The sequence below is a fragment of the Syngnathus scovelli genome, chromosome 9, assembly GCF_024217435.2.
Source record: "Syngnathus scovelli strain Florida chromosome 9, RoL_Ssco_1.2, whole genome shotgun sequence".
Classification (NCBI taxonomy): domain Eukaryota; kingdom Metazoa; phylum Chordata; class Actinopteri; order Syngnathiformes; family Syngnathidae; genus Syngnathus; species Syngnathus scovelli.
The window spans coordinates 1,070,871-1,086,898 of record NC_090855.1 but is presented as its reverse complement, the minus strand read 5'-3'; the positions used below and the strand labels follow the sequence as shown (position 1 = coordinate 1,086,898).

General features: G+C 43.6%; 3 protein-coding genes across 3 annotated transcripts; 2 read left to right on the top strand and 1 right to left on the bottom strand.

Annotated features, from left to right (window-relative positions):
* Window positions 1-333: 333 nt before the first annotated feature.
* Window positions 334-9,414, top strand: lin28aa (lin-28 homolog Aa). Its single transcript, XM_049729467.1, has 4 exons — window positions 334-464; window positions 590-765; window positions 4,434-4,618; window positions 6,372-9,414. The coding sequence occupies exons 1-4, from the start codon at window positions 434-436 to the stop codon at window positions 6,607-6,609; spliced, it is 630 nt and encodes a 209-aa protein (XP_049585424.1). The 5' UTR covers window positions 334-433; the 3' UTR covers window positions 6,610-9,414.
* Window positions 9,415-9,737: 323 nt separating this feature from the next.
* On the top strand, window positions 9,738-12,349 carry mecr (mitochondrial trans-2-enoyl-CoA reductase). The gene is made up of 10 exons (XM_049729399.2): window positions 9,738-10,018; window positions 10,250-10,347; window positions 10,475-10,606; window positions 10,681-10,824; window positions 10,945-11,047; window positions 11,130-11,232; window positions 11,340-11,413; window positions 11,488-11,548; window positions 11,646-11,718; window positions 11,849-12,349. The coding sequence occupies exons 1-10, from the start codon at window positions 9,837-9,839 to the stop codon at window positions 12,004-12,006; spliced, it is 1,128 nt and encodes a 375-aa protein (XP_049585356.1). The 5' UTR covers window positions 9,738-9,836; the 3' UTR covers window positions 12,007-12,349.
* On the bottom strand, window positions 12,145-15,458 carry smpdl3b (sphingomyelin phosphodiesterase acid like 3B). The gene is made up of 8 exons (XM_049729375.1): window positions 15,295-15,458; window positions 15,004-15,217; window positions 14,413-14,510; window positions 14,175-14,318; window positions 13,733-13,902; window positions 13,472-13,652; window positions 13,253-13,386; window positions 12,145-13,060 (listed from the first exon to the last, which is right to left on the bottom strand). The coding sequence occupies exons 1-8, from the start codon at window positions 15,353-15,355 to the stop codon at window positions 12,686-12,688; spliced, it is 1,377 nt and encodes a 458-aa protein (XP_049585332.1). The 5' UTR covers window positions 15,356-15,458; the 3' UTR covers window positions 12,145-12,685.
* Window positions 15,459-16,028: the final 570 nt, after the last annotated feature.

Here is a 16,028-nt window from a genome sequence, read left to right as displayed (position 1 = left end):
ATTGAAATGATGCTAAAATGCCTCAATAAAGCATTGACGTGATTTAGCGAAGCAGGCGCGCGCGCCCGCCCGCCCGCGCAGGTGAGGGTGACGAACGCAATCGAAGAAGGTGCGTTCGAGGAGATCCGTCGGCCTGAGCTGAAGGGGCGGGCCTTCTTTTTCTTTGCATTGTCTTACTTTTTTTGGGCTGCGAGTGCGGTGAGGGGTGAGCACCCCAACCCCCTTGCCTTCCACCAACCCCTCATTGTTTCACAAACATGGACCAACCCCTGCCTCCCCCTTTTTTGTTTACCCCCCCCCCCCTCCCTTCTGCTTTCTCCCGTTGCGCCGCTCTCCTTCACTTTTTGCGCGATATAGTGGCGACGGACGGCTTGCGTGGATTGCTGCGTGTGCATGCGTGGGTGCTCTCATCTTTTCACGCAGAGGACGAGATATGGGCTCCGTTTCCAACCAGGAATTCTCAGGTCGAGTATCAACCCATCTGTGCGCTGCTTAATTGATTAATTGCGCCTATTTATTCATTTTGGCGGGCTGGGAGTCAGCAAACGATTTTTTTTTTTATTATGTCCGTGTAATTTTTTTTTTTTAGGGGGTTGCAAGGCGGACGAAGACGAGGGCCCCAGCCCGGCCGAGGAGGACTCGGAGACCCTCCAGGGCCAGGGTTTGTGCAAGTGGTTCAACGTGCGCATGGGTTTCGGCTTCCTGTCCATGACGAACCGGGACGGCTTGCAGCTGGACGAGCCCGTGGATGTCTTCGTACATCAGGTAAATTCCACGCAAAAATAATAATAAATCACACATGCTTAAAAAATACAACCACAGAATATTTTAGTTTCGCAAAATCCACGAAAATCACGAAATTGGGTTTTTGGGGGGGTTTGGGATTTTTTTCCGTTTTTTTTTTTTTTTTGGTGTGGTGGTAGTGGAGCTGGGGGTTGGTGTCAAGCTCCGTGAGTGTCGTTCCCACCCCCAGCAGGAGGGGAAACACGTGGAAGCATGGTTCAAGCCCAGATGCTGGCTTTCCAAAGTCATTTTATTCCCATTTTCAGATCATGGATTTGCAAATGTGTGTTGTGTAAAATAAGTTAGAATCTATATTAGCTATACAATCAAAAATAGGAAGCTGAATCTGTTGTTTTTATCATTCCAGATTGTTCAGAGCTTTTCCAAAGGTGAAATGCATTTGATCCCATTTCAATGAATATATTCTCTAAATCTGTCAAGTGCTTTTAGCTTTTTCTGGAATTTTTAAATGAATGTCCAATGCCTTGCAGAAGTGCTGGATTTCTTTTATTTGTAAATAAAAATTATGCTCTATGCTGCAACATAACAAACAGTATACCATCAAATCTTCACAAATTGGATATAGAAAATGAAGCCAGACTGAAGTTGGGCGGCCTTCCATCTCAAACAACACTAACAAAAACGAAATACTTTTAAAATGACTTTTAAACGGACTTACATGATCTTATCCTAAATGTTTCCATCCCAAAACTTCACAATTATTATTATTTTCTTATTTTGCAATATGTACTACGTCTCCTAATAAATTACAACTTTGAAAAACCAATCGACACATTAGGCATTATTTTCCATCCCAAAAAAAGTCAATTTTTCATTCCAAGTTAAATTATTTCAGGACATCTTAGGAAAAGTTAAACATCCCAAATGATTAAACATCGAATTCTCAACTCTTCCCACTTAAAAGCTTTGAAATATTGACTGTCCTTCTGTATTTCTTAACTGATTCCAAGCCTTCCAATTTCATTCCACTTCCTCCTCTTTTTTTTTTTTTTCTCTCCACCATCTACATTTCAAGCCATCCCATCGGTCGGGGCCACTTTGATTCTTTCACTCCATCATTCACTCGTGTACATTAATGAGGTGTCGTTCTTTTGATATCAGGCAGACTAGCACAGGTATTAAAAAGAGAGAGAGAGGTGAGGATGACGAGTGCCCCCCCACATACACACACACACTCACGTGCACACACACGCACGCACGCGCACACAGTCACACTGCCTCCGGTGCAGCGTGATAAGATAAAGACTTAGCATGTGAATGAAAGGAGCGCCTGCTCGCTGCCTCATTCACTTCAAGGTTCCTGTCGTAAATTCATTCCACCCCCCACAAACCCGAATCCACGCAAGTTGAGAACATGTGGGCTAAAAAAGAAAAAAATACTAATTGCCATTAAACAAAATGAATCTCTGCAATTTTTTTTTATATCTATTTAATTATTGCTATTGGAGGCAATGTAAACCTGAAATTCTATTACCCAATTTTATTTATAAAAGAAAACAGATGAGCAACAGTGAGGTTAAAACAAAAGAATATTAAATGTGATTCAGACAGAGATTAAGTTTAAAAAAATAATAATTATAATGCAATGAATCCCAACATAAGCTTTAATGTTTTGTTTTCATATAGAGTAACCTGACACGGAATTCTTAAAAATAGAGCCATAAATTATCATTAAAAAAATCAAGTCAATCTGAGCATATTTTTACTTTATTAAACCTAAAACTAAATTTAAAAAAAGACACAGTAATGGATCAGCACATAATGGCTCTCGAGTGACTTTATAAAACCTTCAATTTAATTCCAAACATTTAAATCTATTAAACTATGAAACAGAAAACTGTGCCGATAAAAAAAGGCTTGCGTGTTGCGTGGCTTATGTTATGATAGCCAACAATAACAATATCATCTTTGCATGAGTGAGCTACAAAGGGCAAATTAATCCAATTAAATACAGTCATTGCACCAGTGAGCTAGAAAGGGCAAATTAATCCAATTAATTAATCAAATCCAAAGGATTAAACGCATCCCAATTTGGGGAAGTTGACTTTTACGTGACCTGTCTCAATCATCAGGGTCATTAGAAGTGCAGCTCAAGTTGAAGCTTGCAGCCAATAACCAACAATCCCATTTGCGTGTGTGGAGGCGCACGTGGCAGTGATGGATTCTGAAAGGTTATGGAAACATTAAAAAAAAAAAAGAAAAAAGAGAGAGACAGAGAGGCCCGGGTTGTAAAATTAGTAGCCGCGTGTCACAGAAAATCAACTCCCAGGATCCATTGGGCCTTTTGTGCAGGTGGACAATGGGGCCATACATGTGAATGGGGCGCCCCTCCGCGTGTGACCGACTCCCTCTTTGTCTCACGGACAGTTGCCCTCTCGAGCCTCTGATGTCTTCCTCGGCCCTTACGGAACTAAACTCCAGAGTAGTTTTACTGTAAGGACAAAAAAAAAATAGGTGTCCATCCCTTGGATGCAAAAAGGCCAAGTCAATCTTCCTGTTGGTGGCCGCTAGTTTCATACGTGGGAGAGGAAGTGGGGTAATGAGAAGCTTCCGGTTTGCTCACGTAGCACTTTGCAATTTGCTTTTATGACAAACAAGCTTTCTAATGTTATTGTAATGAGTCAACCAAGCTGATTCCAATTTGGCAAAATCCTGAGAATTTTCCCGAATTTTAAGGCTTCAATATATTTTATGATGGCTAAAAGAATATATTTGAGAGAAAAACATTCTGTATTGTCTGCTTAGCCTAATGCTAACATGGCTAGTAATTGCTGCCTCCTATTTAGCAAACCACAATTCTTTGGCAAATTTCTCTTGGAATATTTTCTGAACGTTGGAGCAAATTCTGGTGTCGGCGCTGGTTTGGCGAGTGGGGCCTTCCGCTTTTGATCGACCGAGAGATTTTTGAATTTATTGCTTGCAACTTTCAAAAGTTGTTTGCCTTTTTACCCTAACCGTTAGCCGTCTTTCTATGGAATCTCTCACGTGCTTAACTTGAACGTAACTTTTTTTTTAATGTCATTTGATTAATTCACTGCCCCCGCCACCTCCTTTTCCGGCACGCGTCGTCACACAAACCCCGAAATCAAATCGCAAATCAAAATGTCGCGGGCTTCCACAGGGTGGGCTGTTTATTCGGGGTGGGGAGGGAGGGAGTTAGGGAGGAGGTTAGGGTTAATCAAAGGAAGACATCACTCAGACCAACACCACCCCCCACCAATCCACCCTACCCTAAAACTTTTAATCTTGTCCGTCTTTGTGCCCAACAACCATCCAAGGAATGTCATTCTGATCAACCCCACACACGCACACACACGCACACACACGCACACACACGCACACACACACACACAACCTTGCCTTGCCTTGCCTTGCCTTCCCACCCCACCCCCATCCCCTTTAGATTGGAGCAGTGGTCAGTGTTAGCCGAGTGGGGGGCTGCAGTGTGGAATGCTGTTCCTCCATCCAGAGAGCGAGGTGGGGGGGATGGGTTGAAGGTTACCCACATCAGGTTGACCATTGGGGTGGGGTGGTGGGTCATTAAGCAATACCACTGAGTGTATGTTGGAGAAGTAATTCTCTACTTGCTAAAAAAAAAGACCAAGATTGAGTCATTGTTTCTTCTCCAGAGCAAGTTACACATGGACGGCTTCCGCAGCCTGAAGGAAGGCGAAGCTGTGGAGTTTACCTTCAAAAAGTCCCCCAAAGGGCTGGAGTCCCAGCGGGTCACGGGCCCCGGTGGGATCCACTGCGTGGGCAGCGAGCGCAGACCCAAAGGCAAGAAAGTCCAGAAGCGACGCTCCAAAGGAGATCGGTAAGCAAATAGAGTTGAGTCAAACGGTAAAATATCGTTCTGAACTTTGCTGACGCAACTCAGCATTAGAAAGTGTTACTTTAAGATTATATCGATTTGGAAACAAAGCCGTGAGCAAGCCAAAGTAACCGTTGCCTCTGCGCAACCCCCCTTGGGCCCCCCCTTGGGCCCTCATTTGCATGGGCAGAGGTTTGACGTGTGAACCTGGATCAATAACTGTTTAAATTTGGAGAATCCCCACACCCCACCTCCAGCCCAACACCAAAAGCCTTAACCAAACAAAAATGTCACTTCATTTGAAATATTTGTGGTTTTTGTGGTTGGTGAGCCGATCCCAAAGATGTTTTGTGTAGCTCCCAAGAACTGAACTGCATGGATGCGGGTCATGTTTTGTGTTGCGCTCCTCTCTGAATATCATTAAGGGGCCGGCCGGCCGGGGGTTAGAGGTGTATCACCTTCACCCTGCTGTCATTTGTGATTAGAGCCACCGAGTAGTCGGTGAGAGAGTGGCGATCGCTACGGTTTGTGCGCGTCAGCAGCCGACATCCCTTGATAAGATATCATTCGCCCCTTCGGCACTATTTTGTATTAGTGCTATTCTGCGCTTCATTTTTAGTTTTTTTTTTCTTTTCAGCTTGACCAAAATAACTAAACTATACATTTGGGCCTTAGGTCTAGGTTCTGATTATTATTTTTTAAATGAAGTCCACATTTCCACGGGGGAGTAAAGAAATTTTTTTTTTCCCCCAGCCTGACCAAAATAAAAATATATGTTTGGGCCTTAGGTTCTGATTATTAATTTTGAAATGGAGTCCACATTTCCACAGGGGAGTAAAAGAAAGCGCTGTCCGTTTAATTGATAACAGATGCGAGAGGCAAGGCAAGCGGGTGAAAGGTCAGTGTTGCCATGGGAACAATGTAGGAGTAAATGCAAGCAAACGCTGTGGTGCTGGGTAAGGGGTCAGGGTTCAGAGGTCATTACTGCCGCCCTCCCGGACAAAGGAGCACTTCCCTTTGGCGCTCCTGACGACGGATGCTGATTCAAGGGTGGTGCCGTGACGCCGCGGGCTTAGACGCCCGTACGGCGTCCTCAACGGGCAAAAGCAGCTCATTTGTTTCAACTTCAATGGTGCAAAGGGGATGACCCCCCCCCCCTCCCGGTACCAAGTGACCACCCCACCCCACGCCCACTATCCATCTGTCCTACACGCGTGGTCTTTCTATAGATTTTCTGTCCATTTCCACCCGTGCCCTCTCTGCTGTAACACTGCCGGCCGGCATCGTATTGGACCTCGAGTTCAATGCTAGTGAGGCAAAGAACGAAAACAAAGCATCCGTTTTAATTCAAATGGATTCAGTTACATAAAAATGTCAGCCAAAATAATTGTTTGACGTCAAACTGTTATTGTAGATTAAATGAATTGAATACCATTTGAAAAAGAACCAAATTGTATTGACTTGAAATATTCGTGATAGCTTTCACTGTGCCCTCCAAAAACTACAATTAGAATTAATTTGCTGTCTGATGAGGCTGCCATGATATAATAGATAACCTGCGGAGGTATGTTGAAATTGGTGCCATCTGTGACCTGACATGCCCCCATCAGATGTACAGTCGAGATGAAATGGCGCCCTCTTGTGGCGAGTAACACTTTTTAATCCGGTCATATTGCGGGAAAAACTCCATTCCACTTGTGATGTCATTTTCAAGAAGTCATATTTATATAGTGTATATATACTGATATTCTTGCAGGTGCTACAACTGCGGCGGTCTGGACCACCACGCCAAAGAGTGCAAGTTGCCGCCTCAGCCTAAAAAGTGCCACTTTTGCCAGAGCATTGATCACATGGTGGCCAACTGTCCAATCAAAGCACAGCAGCCCTCGCCGGCTCCTCAGGGAAAGCCATCCGCCCTGAAGGTCAACGAGGAGGAGAAAGGTGGACACGCCTCCACCCCGCCACCGCCACCTCCTCAAGAAGCCTCCGAATAGGCCTAGCGGAGGTATTTTGTGTTTTTTTTTTTTTTTTTCTTTTTTTTTCCCTTGGAAGGTGGGCAGTATTGGTTAGCACAGAGGCCAATCAAACTGCTTCGACTGATGAATCGGCTCCAGTCTGAAGCTTCTTTTGGAACTACCTCAGGTCAAAACAAGTTTTCTCAAGAAGAATGTTGCTGATTTTGTTTTTTCATATTTTTTTTTAAATTTGTTGTTATCGCTTACACTCAGGAATACTGCTGTGTTATTGCACTCTTTCCAATAGTGAGAATCACTGATGATGTTTCAAGACCTTCACTTCCGGGTGGCAAAAACTTCGACACACCCTCATGTCGGTTGTATCGTACACATTTTTACAACATTCACTCAATTGGTTCTGATTGAGTCGCTTTAAATTTTTTTTTTTTTTGGGAAGAAATGAAAATGATAAACCTCATCGGCAGTAATCAAACACTTTTTGCCACCCGAAGTACCCTGGCGCCTTTTGTTTATTATGAAAAGTAGATTAATCAGCCAGCAGACTTAATTGGCCGATATTAGCTCTTCAAAAAAAGTCAAAAAATCGGATGATTTTTTATTTTTTTTCTCTCTATTGTAAAGTTAAACAAATGTTAAAAGACAAAAGATTGTAAAATGGTCAATCTTCACGCTTATAATTAGCATCTACTTTATTGTTAGCATTAAGGGACCAAAGACGTTATTTTATTCATTATACTTGCGTTTTATTAATCGGCCAAATAATCGGTTATTAGAATTTTGCTCTGCTAAATATTAAAATTGACAAGGGCTTAGAAAAAGAGAGAAAAAAAAACCAATGCCAGGTCTTAATGAAAACATCTGTCTGAGATGATCAGATAGATTATCCTGTTTTTCTTGACCTCACCTCTTCTGAGACCGTTCTAGCTCATTTTGTTTTTCAATCTCAGTCGGTCAGTCGCTGCGGTCACGTGACTCACTCTAGCCCACTTACTTTTCCAACGACTAGTACACCTGCCTGATAAGTGTGAAGCTTTTTGGGCTTTTGTCACAAACTTTTTTACGGCAGGGTGGTGTGACGTAGCATATGCTACATAATCAGCAAAACCACACCCAAAAAAAAAAAAATCAACCTTCATACCTCACTTTGGATAGAATTCCAATCAATTTTGTCTCCAATCAGAGTTACCAAAGGCATATACGTTACCTCATCAGGACTATTAAGCGCACACGAGAGCACGACGATGCTGCATCCATCACTTCCGATTGTAGTTATTGAGGTCTTCAGCTAGCGCTCCTCTTGTTACTTGAAAACAAAGCGCACACTGTGATGTTACCAGTGGGATGGCTGGTGTTGTTTTTATTCCCTAACCCTTCTCCCCTATTTTAGTTTTTTTTTTTTTTTTTAAGATCCAAAGTGATGATTATTTGAGACACCACCCTCCCAAGTGTTGGGTCATCTGTGCTGGAAACAGCCAAGCCTGCGCCGAGGAGCCCGTACGTCATACTAGCTAGCTAAATCGGCGCTATACTCCCGTTTTACAGGAGACGCCAACGCTCTCAATTAATATATAATATGTAAAATTATTCTTTTTTTTTTTTTTTAGAAAGAGAGAGAGAGAAAAATAATCATGCTACGTATTTATTTTCATCCAGAATTAGGCGTTCCAACACTCAGGTAACTTAATCGGTGCCCTTTGATTATCGAGTTCAGCACAGTAGAAAATCGAGATGGACATAATCGTTGGTGTTCGATCGGTTAAACTTGTCAAATTGGAGCCATGCTAATAAGAAACTGGCACGGAAGTAGGAGTTCAGAACATTCAGAGACATTCAAGTTGACGAATTTATCCCTCGTTGTCCATCAACTTTACTGCCTATCTCGTGTATGAATTTACTATTCAGCATCAGCAACGTACAGAATGTAATTTACGGGTATAGAGTATTTTTAATAATTTGCTCAGATATTTTTTTTCTTCCTCAAATCATTTTGTTAAGCTTCTATCTATGCCAGAACCAATGCAATGTGCACTAATGATGTGTCAGATGCATTTTTTTTATTTGATCAATATATATTCAGGTTAGCCTCGTTAGAATTACCTCTCCTTTTATATATGTTTTAGTTTTTTGATTCACGCGCTCGTTGGCTCACCTCAGGAAATAAAACACCCGTTTCGAAAACTCAGGGAATAGTTCGGACGGGTTAGAAAGGAGTCGACGAGCGCACGCCAAATGTTGTACACGCGCCGCCGTTATTTGTCGTGTTTTCCTCCGTAATGGTCGAAGATGGTGATGTAGTTGAATATTATAAATGAAGGGGTGGTGATTGGGGGGGCGGGGGGCTTTAATAGTGAAATCATCCTTTCAAAATGTGGCTTGTTCTAGACTATCAGTGCTAATGACACACTCGCACTTGTTCAGATTGGATCCAAGTGAAGGGGAACCTACAAGCAAACAAAACCTCAAAGTAACTGATAAAAAAAAAAAAAAAAAGGTCCTACCTCCCCAACTTGGATAAGCTGCAAAATGCTCAGGGTAACTCTTTGTTTGTGACCATCAGCCATTTCTTTTTTGTTTTGTTCGTGATGTATCTTATCAATTGAATGGCTCGAGATAATTTCCACCCAAAGGGTACCAAAAAATGTGCATTTGTTACTGATGAATGTAATCAATGTTTACTGCCATGGAAACAATGATCTTGATCTCAGGCTAGTTTTTGTCCAAGATGAGCAGTGTGTCGTGTTTACTGCCATGATGTTTTGATATGTAAAGATCCTTCTCCATTTCAAAATAAATATGACAATACTCATGTTTTCTGCTCAAGCACTCACTGGACACTTGTTTTGGTACAGAATGTGAATTAGTTTTATCCAAAATGCTGACTTTACAATAACCTGCATGATAATGCTGGTTTATAATGTCAGGAGTGATCATTTAATATTTAGTCAAATATTTTCCAAAATCATAAATTGAATGTGTCAAAACACTAACTTGTGTTTTCCAATATTAGTAAGAATGATTCAAAAATATTTTTTCACTATAAAATAAGTAGCTTTGATAAAGTACCAGTTATACTTTCGGTGTCAAGTGGTTTTAAAAAAAATCCGCTCCGACATATAACCTCTGTCCACTTGGAGGCGCTGTTTTTTATTGACATACTCATTACGTCATTCCAACATGGCCGCCCCCTTCCAGCGAGATTAGCTAAACTAGCCCTTGCCGAATATTGTGTCCGTTTTCACGTCACAATGTGGCCGCAACTTGGCACCGGCTGTTATACAAACGTTTTACTTTGTAGAAGAAGCTTGTTGGCCGCTGCTCTTGACAAGCGTCACCGAGGAGCAGCTCGAGCTGATAATAACATCCGCCACCTGAGCCGCTGCAAAGCTCTGGTGTACACAAACCACGGAGATCCTGCCCATGTCGTACAGTAAGAATTTCAAAACAATTTGATTTTTGTCTTTATTACTGGCTCAAATGAGTGTCCTTTTTATATTTCCATTTATTCTAATTTGTTTGGTTGTATTTCATGTTTTACTATGGAAGCCTGCGTCTCGCTAATAGGACCAATTAAGCACCACTGACTAATTTCAGGAAACACAACACATTATTACAATCCTGTGCCAACTTTTGAGGATAATGTAAAGACTATGTCCATTAGGTTGCAGAATGTGGACCTTCCCCCACTGGGTCCAAAAGATGTTCTGGTTAAAATCCTGGCCGCTCCCATCAACCCATCTGACATCAACATGATCCAAGGTACCAAAAGTAGTTGGAGAAGCTCAAGAATTTTTACAGTGAACCCATCCTTTTCACAACTCTCTAAATGGAGCTCCTCCCCTCAAATAGTTGCTTAACACCATATTGTCACATTTGTTATTTTCAGGGACGTATGCCATTCTGCCCGACCTCCCAGCCATTGGTGGCAATGAGGGCGTGGCCCAGGTGGTGGAGGTGGGCGGCCAGGTCACGTCTCTCCAAAAAGGAGACTGGGTGATCCCAAGAGATGCCGGATTGGGTAAATGAACACTTGTGGCACCTAGCTTGCGTGCGCGAGCAACCCGTTTGCAGCTTCCGGGTTTCCGTCGACAGGCACGTGGAGGACGGCGGCTGTGTTGGACGAAGAAGACGTGATCTCGGTGCCTGGAGACATCCCCCTGTTGGCGGCCGCCACCCTCGGGGTGAACCCCTGCACTGCTTTCAGGATGCTGGCTGATTTTGAGCACCTGGAGCCAGGTAGAAAACAGCACTTCATTTCTTTCATCCTGGAAATAGACAATATTGAAAATGTACCAAAATGAATGCTAAAAACCAAACATCCCAGATAGGTTGACTTGACAGCGGTTGACTTTGCAGGTGATTCGGTGATCCAGAATGCAGCCAACAGTGGCGTGGGACAGGCGGTCATTCAGATTGCAGCGGCGAGGGGGATACACACCATCAACGTCCTCCGAGACAGGTTGAATTGAAATCATGATTATGTGTACTATGCTGACTCATTTCTCAAATATAATTTCTTCATTTTCATGCTGTGACTCAAGGCCAGAGTTCACCCAGCTCAGTGATAGGCTGAAAGCGCTGGGAGCGAGTCACGTGATCAAGGAGGACGCACTGAGACGGCCCGAGATGAAGGAACTCTTCAAGGCGCGTCTCGTCAAAACAGCGGATCCGTTCGTTTACGCTAGCGCCGGTGTGCAAACTGGGCACCCAGGAAAGCTACCAACGGAATCATTTGGGGTCTTTCTTTGCAGATGTGTCCAAAGCCCAAACTGGCTTTAAATGCAGTTGGAGGGAAGAGTGCCATCGAGCTGCTTCGTCATCTCCGGTGAGCACGCTGCTCAGTCTAAAAAAAAAAAAAAAAAAAAAAAAAGTTTAGTAACACAAGCGTGTTTACGGCAGGATTGGAGGGTCCATGGTGACCTACGGAGGGATGTCCAAACAGCCCGTGACTGTCCCTGTGGTACGCCGCATTATCACCTTGATCATTTAACTCCTAGCCAAATTTTTTTTTTCCCTCATGTTATATTCCCCCCCCCTCCCACTATCTGCTTTCCTAGAGTGCTCTTATTTTCAAGGACGTGAAAGTGTGCGGCTTCTGGGTGACGCAGTGGAAGAGACAACACTCAATTGGTGAGGTGGCACGAGTGCCTGCGTACCTTTGACTGATTATGGAAAATTGAGTTTGAATTGATGTAGCATTATAAATGTCATATTGGGATGGTTTGATTGGACTAAAATGCTCCATTGTTTGTGGATCCAGGAGCGTTCAGAAGCATGCTGGACGAGCTGTGCTCCCTCGTCCGCCAGGGAAAGCTGAGCCCTCCCGCCTGCGCCGAGGTGGCTCTGGGTGACTACCGCCAAGCTCTGGACGCCGCCGTGCAGCCTTTCACCTCGGCCAAGCAGATCCTGATCACGTGATGAAGCGTCACCATGTCAGGTTGAAAGTTCACCATTGTAGAGGCACAATCTTCTTTTATGAGCCATCTTTATTGATACATAAGAGGCGTCATCCAGGATGGACTCATTCCGGCTTTATCGTAGGGCATATAATCAACATAAAGACTGATACTGTTTATTTTATTTTGAAGCAGCAAACAAAGAGTAATATATTTTGTAGAAACGAGGAATGAACTAAATCACGTATCTATGAAAGCCATACAGGTGATAAGGAGCTAAATGTACCTGGTTTACGTTTACAATTGTCATATCTACTTGGCAGATTTTTAGATAACATTAAAATGCAAAGCTTTGGTCATTAAAAGGCTACAGTGTGTGTTTGAAGGGAAAAGAAAGTCTACACACCCCTTTTCAACTTTTTTTTTTTTTCACGCCATATGGATAAAAAATCAAACCAACCCTTCATGACCTGTACAACTCAAGTGGAAGTATAAAATAAATAACTGAGATCATGGAAAAGGAAATTGGGTGAACATTACTGTAGTCGATGTCTTACTCTGCTGTGGGATTGTTGCGACAATGTTTTTACATTCGGTTGAAAGTGCCAACAAGAAACACACGGCTACCTACAACAAAATCATTTACATTTCTAATTATTAGGAGGATATTCCTCGAACGTGCCATCCGTGCGAATCGCCAACTACTGCCGAGCAAAAAGCAACAGGACGCCGGCGGCCGCGCCGCCGACGACGCTCAGCGGGGCTCCCCCGAGGCTGCCGGCCGCCGCCTCCGTGGCCACGCAGCGCTCGTACCTTTGGTAGTCGACCTCGCGCGTGGCGCACACGTGATCCGCGCGGCATCCTTTGTCGCACTCGCTCAGGTCAAAGTTGACCGAGTTGAAGCGGTAGTACCGCTGCAGGCTGCAGTGGTCTTTGGAGATGCTCTCCAGGACCTTCTGCATGGAGGCCGGAGAGGCGTCGGCCACCTGGAAGCTCTCGGTCAGCCGGTACTCCTTCTCCCAGCGGTCCTGGCCCTTGTTGGCGCGCGTCAAGTTCAGATAGTACGTCACCACGTCCTAAAGACAAAAAAAAAAACAGGTGACGTTCAGTGGCGTGTTTGAGAATGCAGCTACATCAGGAGTGTAGAACATGCAGTACAGTAACAGCCCGTCAGGGGGTGCAATTTACAGTTTAGTGTGAGCAGTGTGTATGTGAAGAAAAGGCCCCAAACTAGTGTTTGGGGGAAATGTTCTGCCCGCCCGCCGTACTTGAACCACAAGCGTTGTGGCGTCGTATTCAAAGATGCGAATGCCAGGATTGTTGGCACCGTTTGCGACTCCGGGAAGTGTGGTCTTCCACGGTGTCACCCCCGGGCTGACGAACACGGTGCTGATGGGGGAGTCTGCAGGGAAAAGGACACATTTGGTACATTTCTGAATTTGTTTCTTCCACCCAAATTGCTCAAACGCTAATTCAATTCACATTACCTTTGGTGTCGTAGATCATGCGGAAGGTGTCGGTGTGGTGGTGGCCGAAGAACTGTCCCATAATGACTGCGTGGTGCTTCTGAATCAGTTCCAGGTAGCGCTTGTTGAACTGCGGCCTGTACCAAGGCGTGCTCCTCTTCTTCTCAAACATCCCCGGAGGGACGTGGCCGATGATGTACACCTGCACAACAAGCACGCGGTAAAGAGAAGACTGGTGAGAAATGCTTGTTTGTCCATTTTTGTCCCGTTATTTGACGTTGCCTTCTCTTTGTCGCCGGCCGCCTTTGTGAGAACGCCATCCGCCCAGTCAAACTGGTTGGCCGGATCCGCGTCGTTCTCGGTGACCGCGTTGCGGTCGTAGTAGAGATTTGTGTTGAGCACCAACATCCTGAAACCTGGCCGTTTCAAAAGTCTTTCTGTGTAGTAGCCACCTGCGATCGGCAACATTTGGAAGTTGTCAAGTCATTGCTCGGATGAAACCAGGCATAATTGTAGATTTCTAAATAAATGACTTCAATTTGGCCAAAAGCTGCCATTGAAATCAGCTCGACTTAAGGCATATGAAAACACATCTAAAAGACAAAGAGAGTTTTAACTCGTTCACTGCCAACCCACTTCATATCTTTGACGTCTATATGCGTCAATGGCACTGAATGAGTTAAGTCAGATACGAGTCAAGTCATCAATGTTGAAGAAGGAGGACCTTTTTTGAAGGTTTCCTGTGACGCTGGCTCCAACCAGGGCTCCCACATTTTGGCTGTTTGGTTGTACATGTTGTTGTAACCACTGGGAAGCTGGCTCTTGGGGTGGTAGTCATGGTTACCCAGGGCAGAGTACACCTTGGTTCCTCCACAGATGGCAAATAACACAAGACTTTTATGACTCCTCATTAACAAGCGCACCGCCGACTTTCCCTTTTTTACACTTGGAGCCGTACGTACCTGGAAAAACGTTTAGGAGGATTTGGGTGAGGTTGCCGATTATGCGCAGAACGGCTTCCTCGCCCAGGTTCTCATTGGGAACGTGCGGGGTGTCGTCTCTGTATCAAGATCATACGATGTTAAGAACCCAGAGCTGACGTTACTTGGGTTTGCAACTCATTGAATTTGCATGCAGCAGAACACCTAAATGCCAATTCACCATGTTTGCTTGGAAACCTGGGCTCCATTCATTGACCCGAGTTTGCGGTAAAAGCATCTGTTCAAAGTAAAAAAATGATAAGTACTAGTCGAAATCCACTCTGAAAACTAAATAAATTTAAAAATACAAAAATAATTATTAGAGGCTTGTTTGCCGTATGCTAACTTCCATTATAATACCTGTTCAACTTGCTTTTTTACGCATTTCATATCGCGACCATTTCACATGTGACAATTAGCTAGAAATAGAAAAACAACTAAACATGTTCTAATAAAAAAATAAATTGCAAAATTTCTCCGAACACAAATGAAAACAAATTGAATGTGAGTGCTAAAGAAAACGGACCGAATGAAACCCAGTTTACCAAAGCTACATTGTCACCGACCACCTACCCTGTCCACACAATGAAATCTGGGTCGGGCAGAATATCCTTCATGGCGTAAATGGAGGAGTTGATGAGGTTCCAGGGGGAGTCGCAGGCATAGTTGCCAAACGGACCTGCCTGCTCTGCTGGATTGGCTCCGCTCGAGTCGCACACTTTTGTGGGCTCCTTGCTCCAATCGTAGGACGGATCCCAGTGGAGATCAGTGATGTGCCAAAAATTCCCTAATACATATTCATTGATCCACACAGTGCAGTCATACTTTTGATTTACAGAAATATTTATAAAAGGATTTACTCACCTGACAGCGCAAAGGAGCCTTGAAGAAGCAGGCAACATAGCAGCAACCTTTCTGCAGACATGTTGAAAGGAAGCAGACACACACACAAATGGGTTCACTTTGCCGACCGGCCAGAGAGCGATATGACGTCACGCCTTTATTGCTTATGGTAATACATATTAGTCAATATTTCACCAAGCTGGGAAACCACGAGGTGTCGGTTTTCATGTTACTTCTGCATGTTGCGTTACTTAGTCGCTCGGCAACTGGGTATCATTTCTCAAGCGAACTGGAAGTGTCATTATTTCCTATAGATATACTCCCGAGTTGTCAAATTGATTTGATTTGTTTATTTCAGCAAATACATAAAGAACACTATGATTACAGATTAATTTCACATTTATTTGACATGACTTGTCAAAAAGGGAAGCGGGAGGAGGCGGTTCTGCTTATGTAGTCCGGTCCTGATTACAACCGAGGTTTCACTACCTTCAATCTGAAGGACTACAATGGTATATCGCTCGCTATATACTACTACCATATACCATAAAGGGAAAAGTAACAAAAACATAGATTTGACCAGTAGAACATAATTTCAATACAGCAGAAACAAATAAATTGGAAGTTTGAAAAAAGTTATAAAACTAAGGAAAACACAAATTTGACCAGTATAACATGATTTGACTACAGCAATACCTAATTGCTGTATTCAAATCATATGTTATCCTAAATTCATTCAAATTGATTTTGTGCAA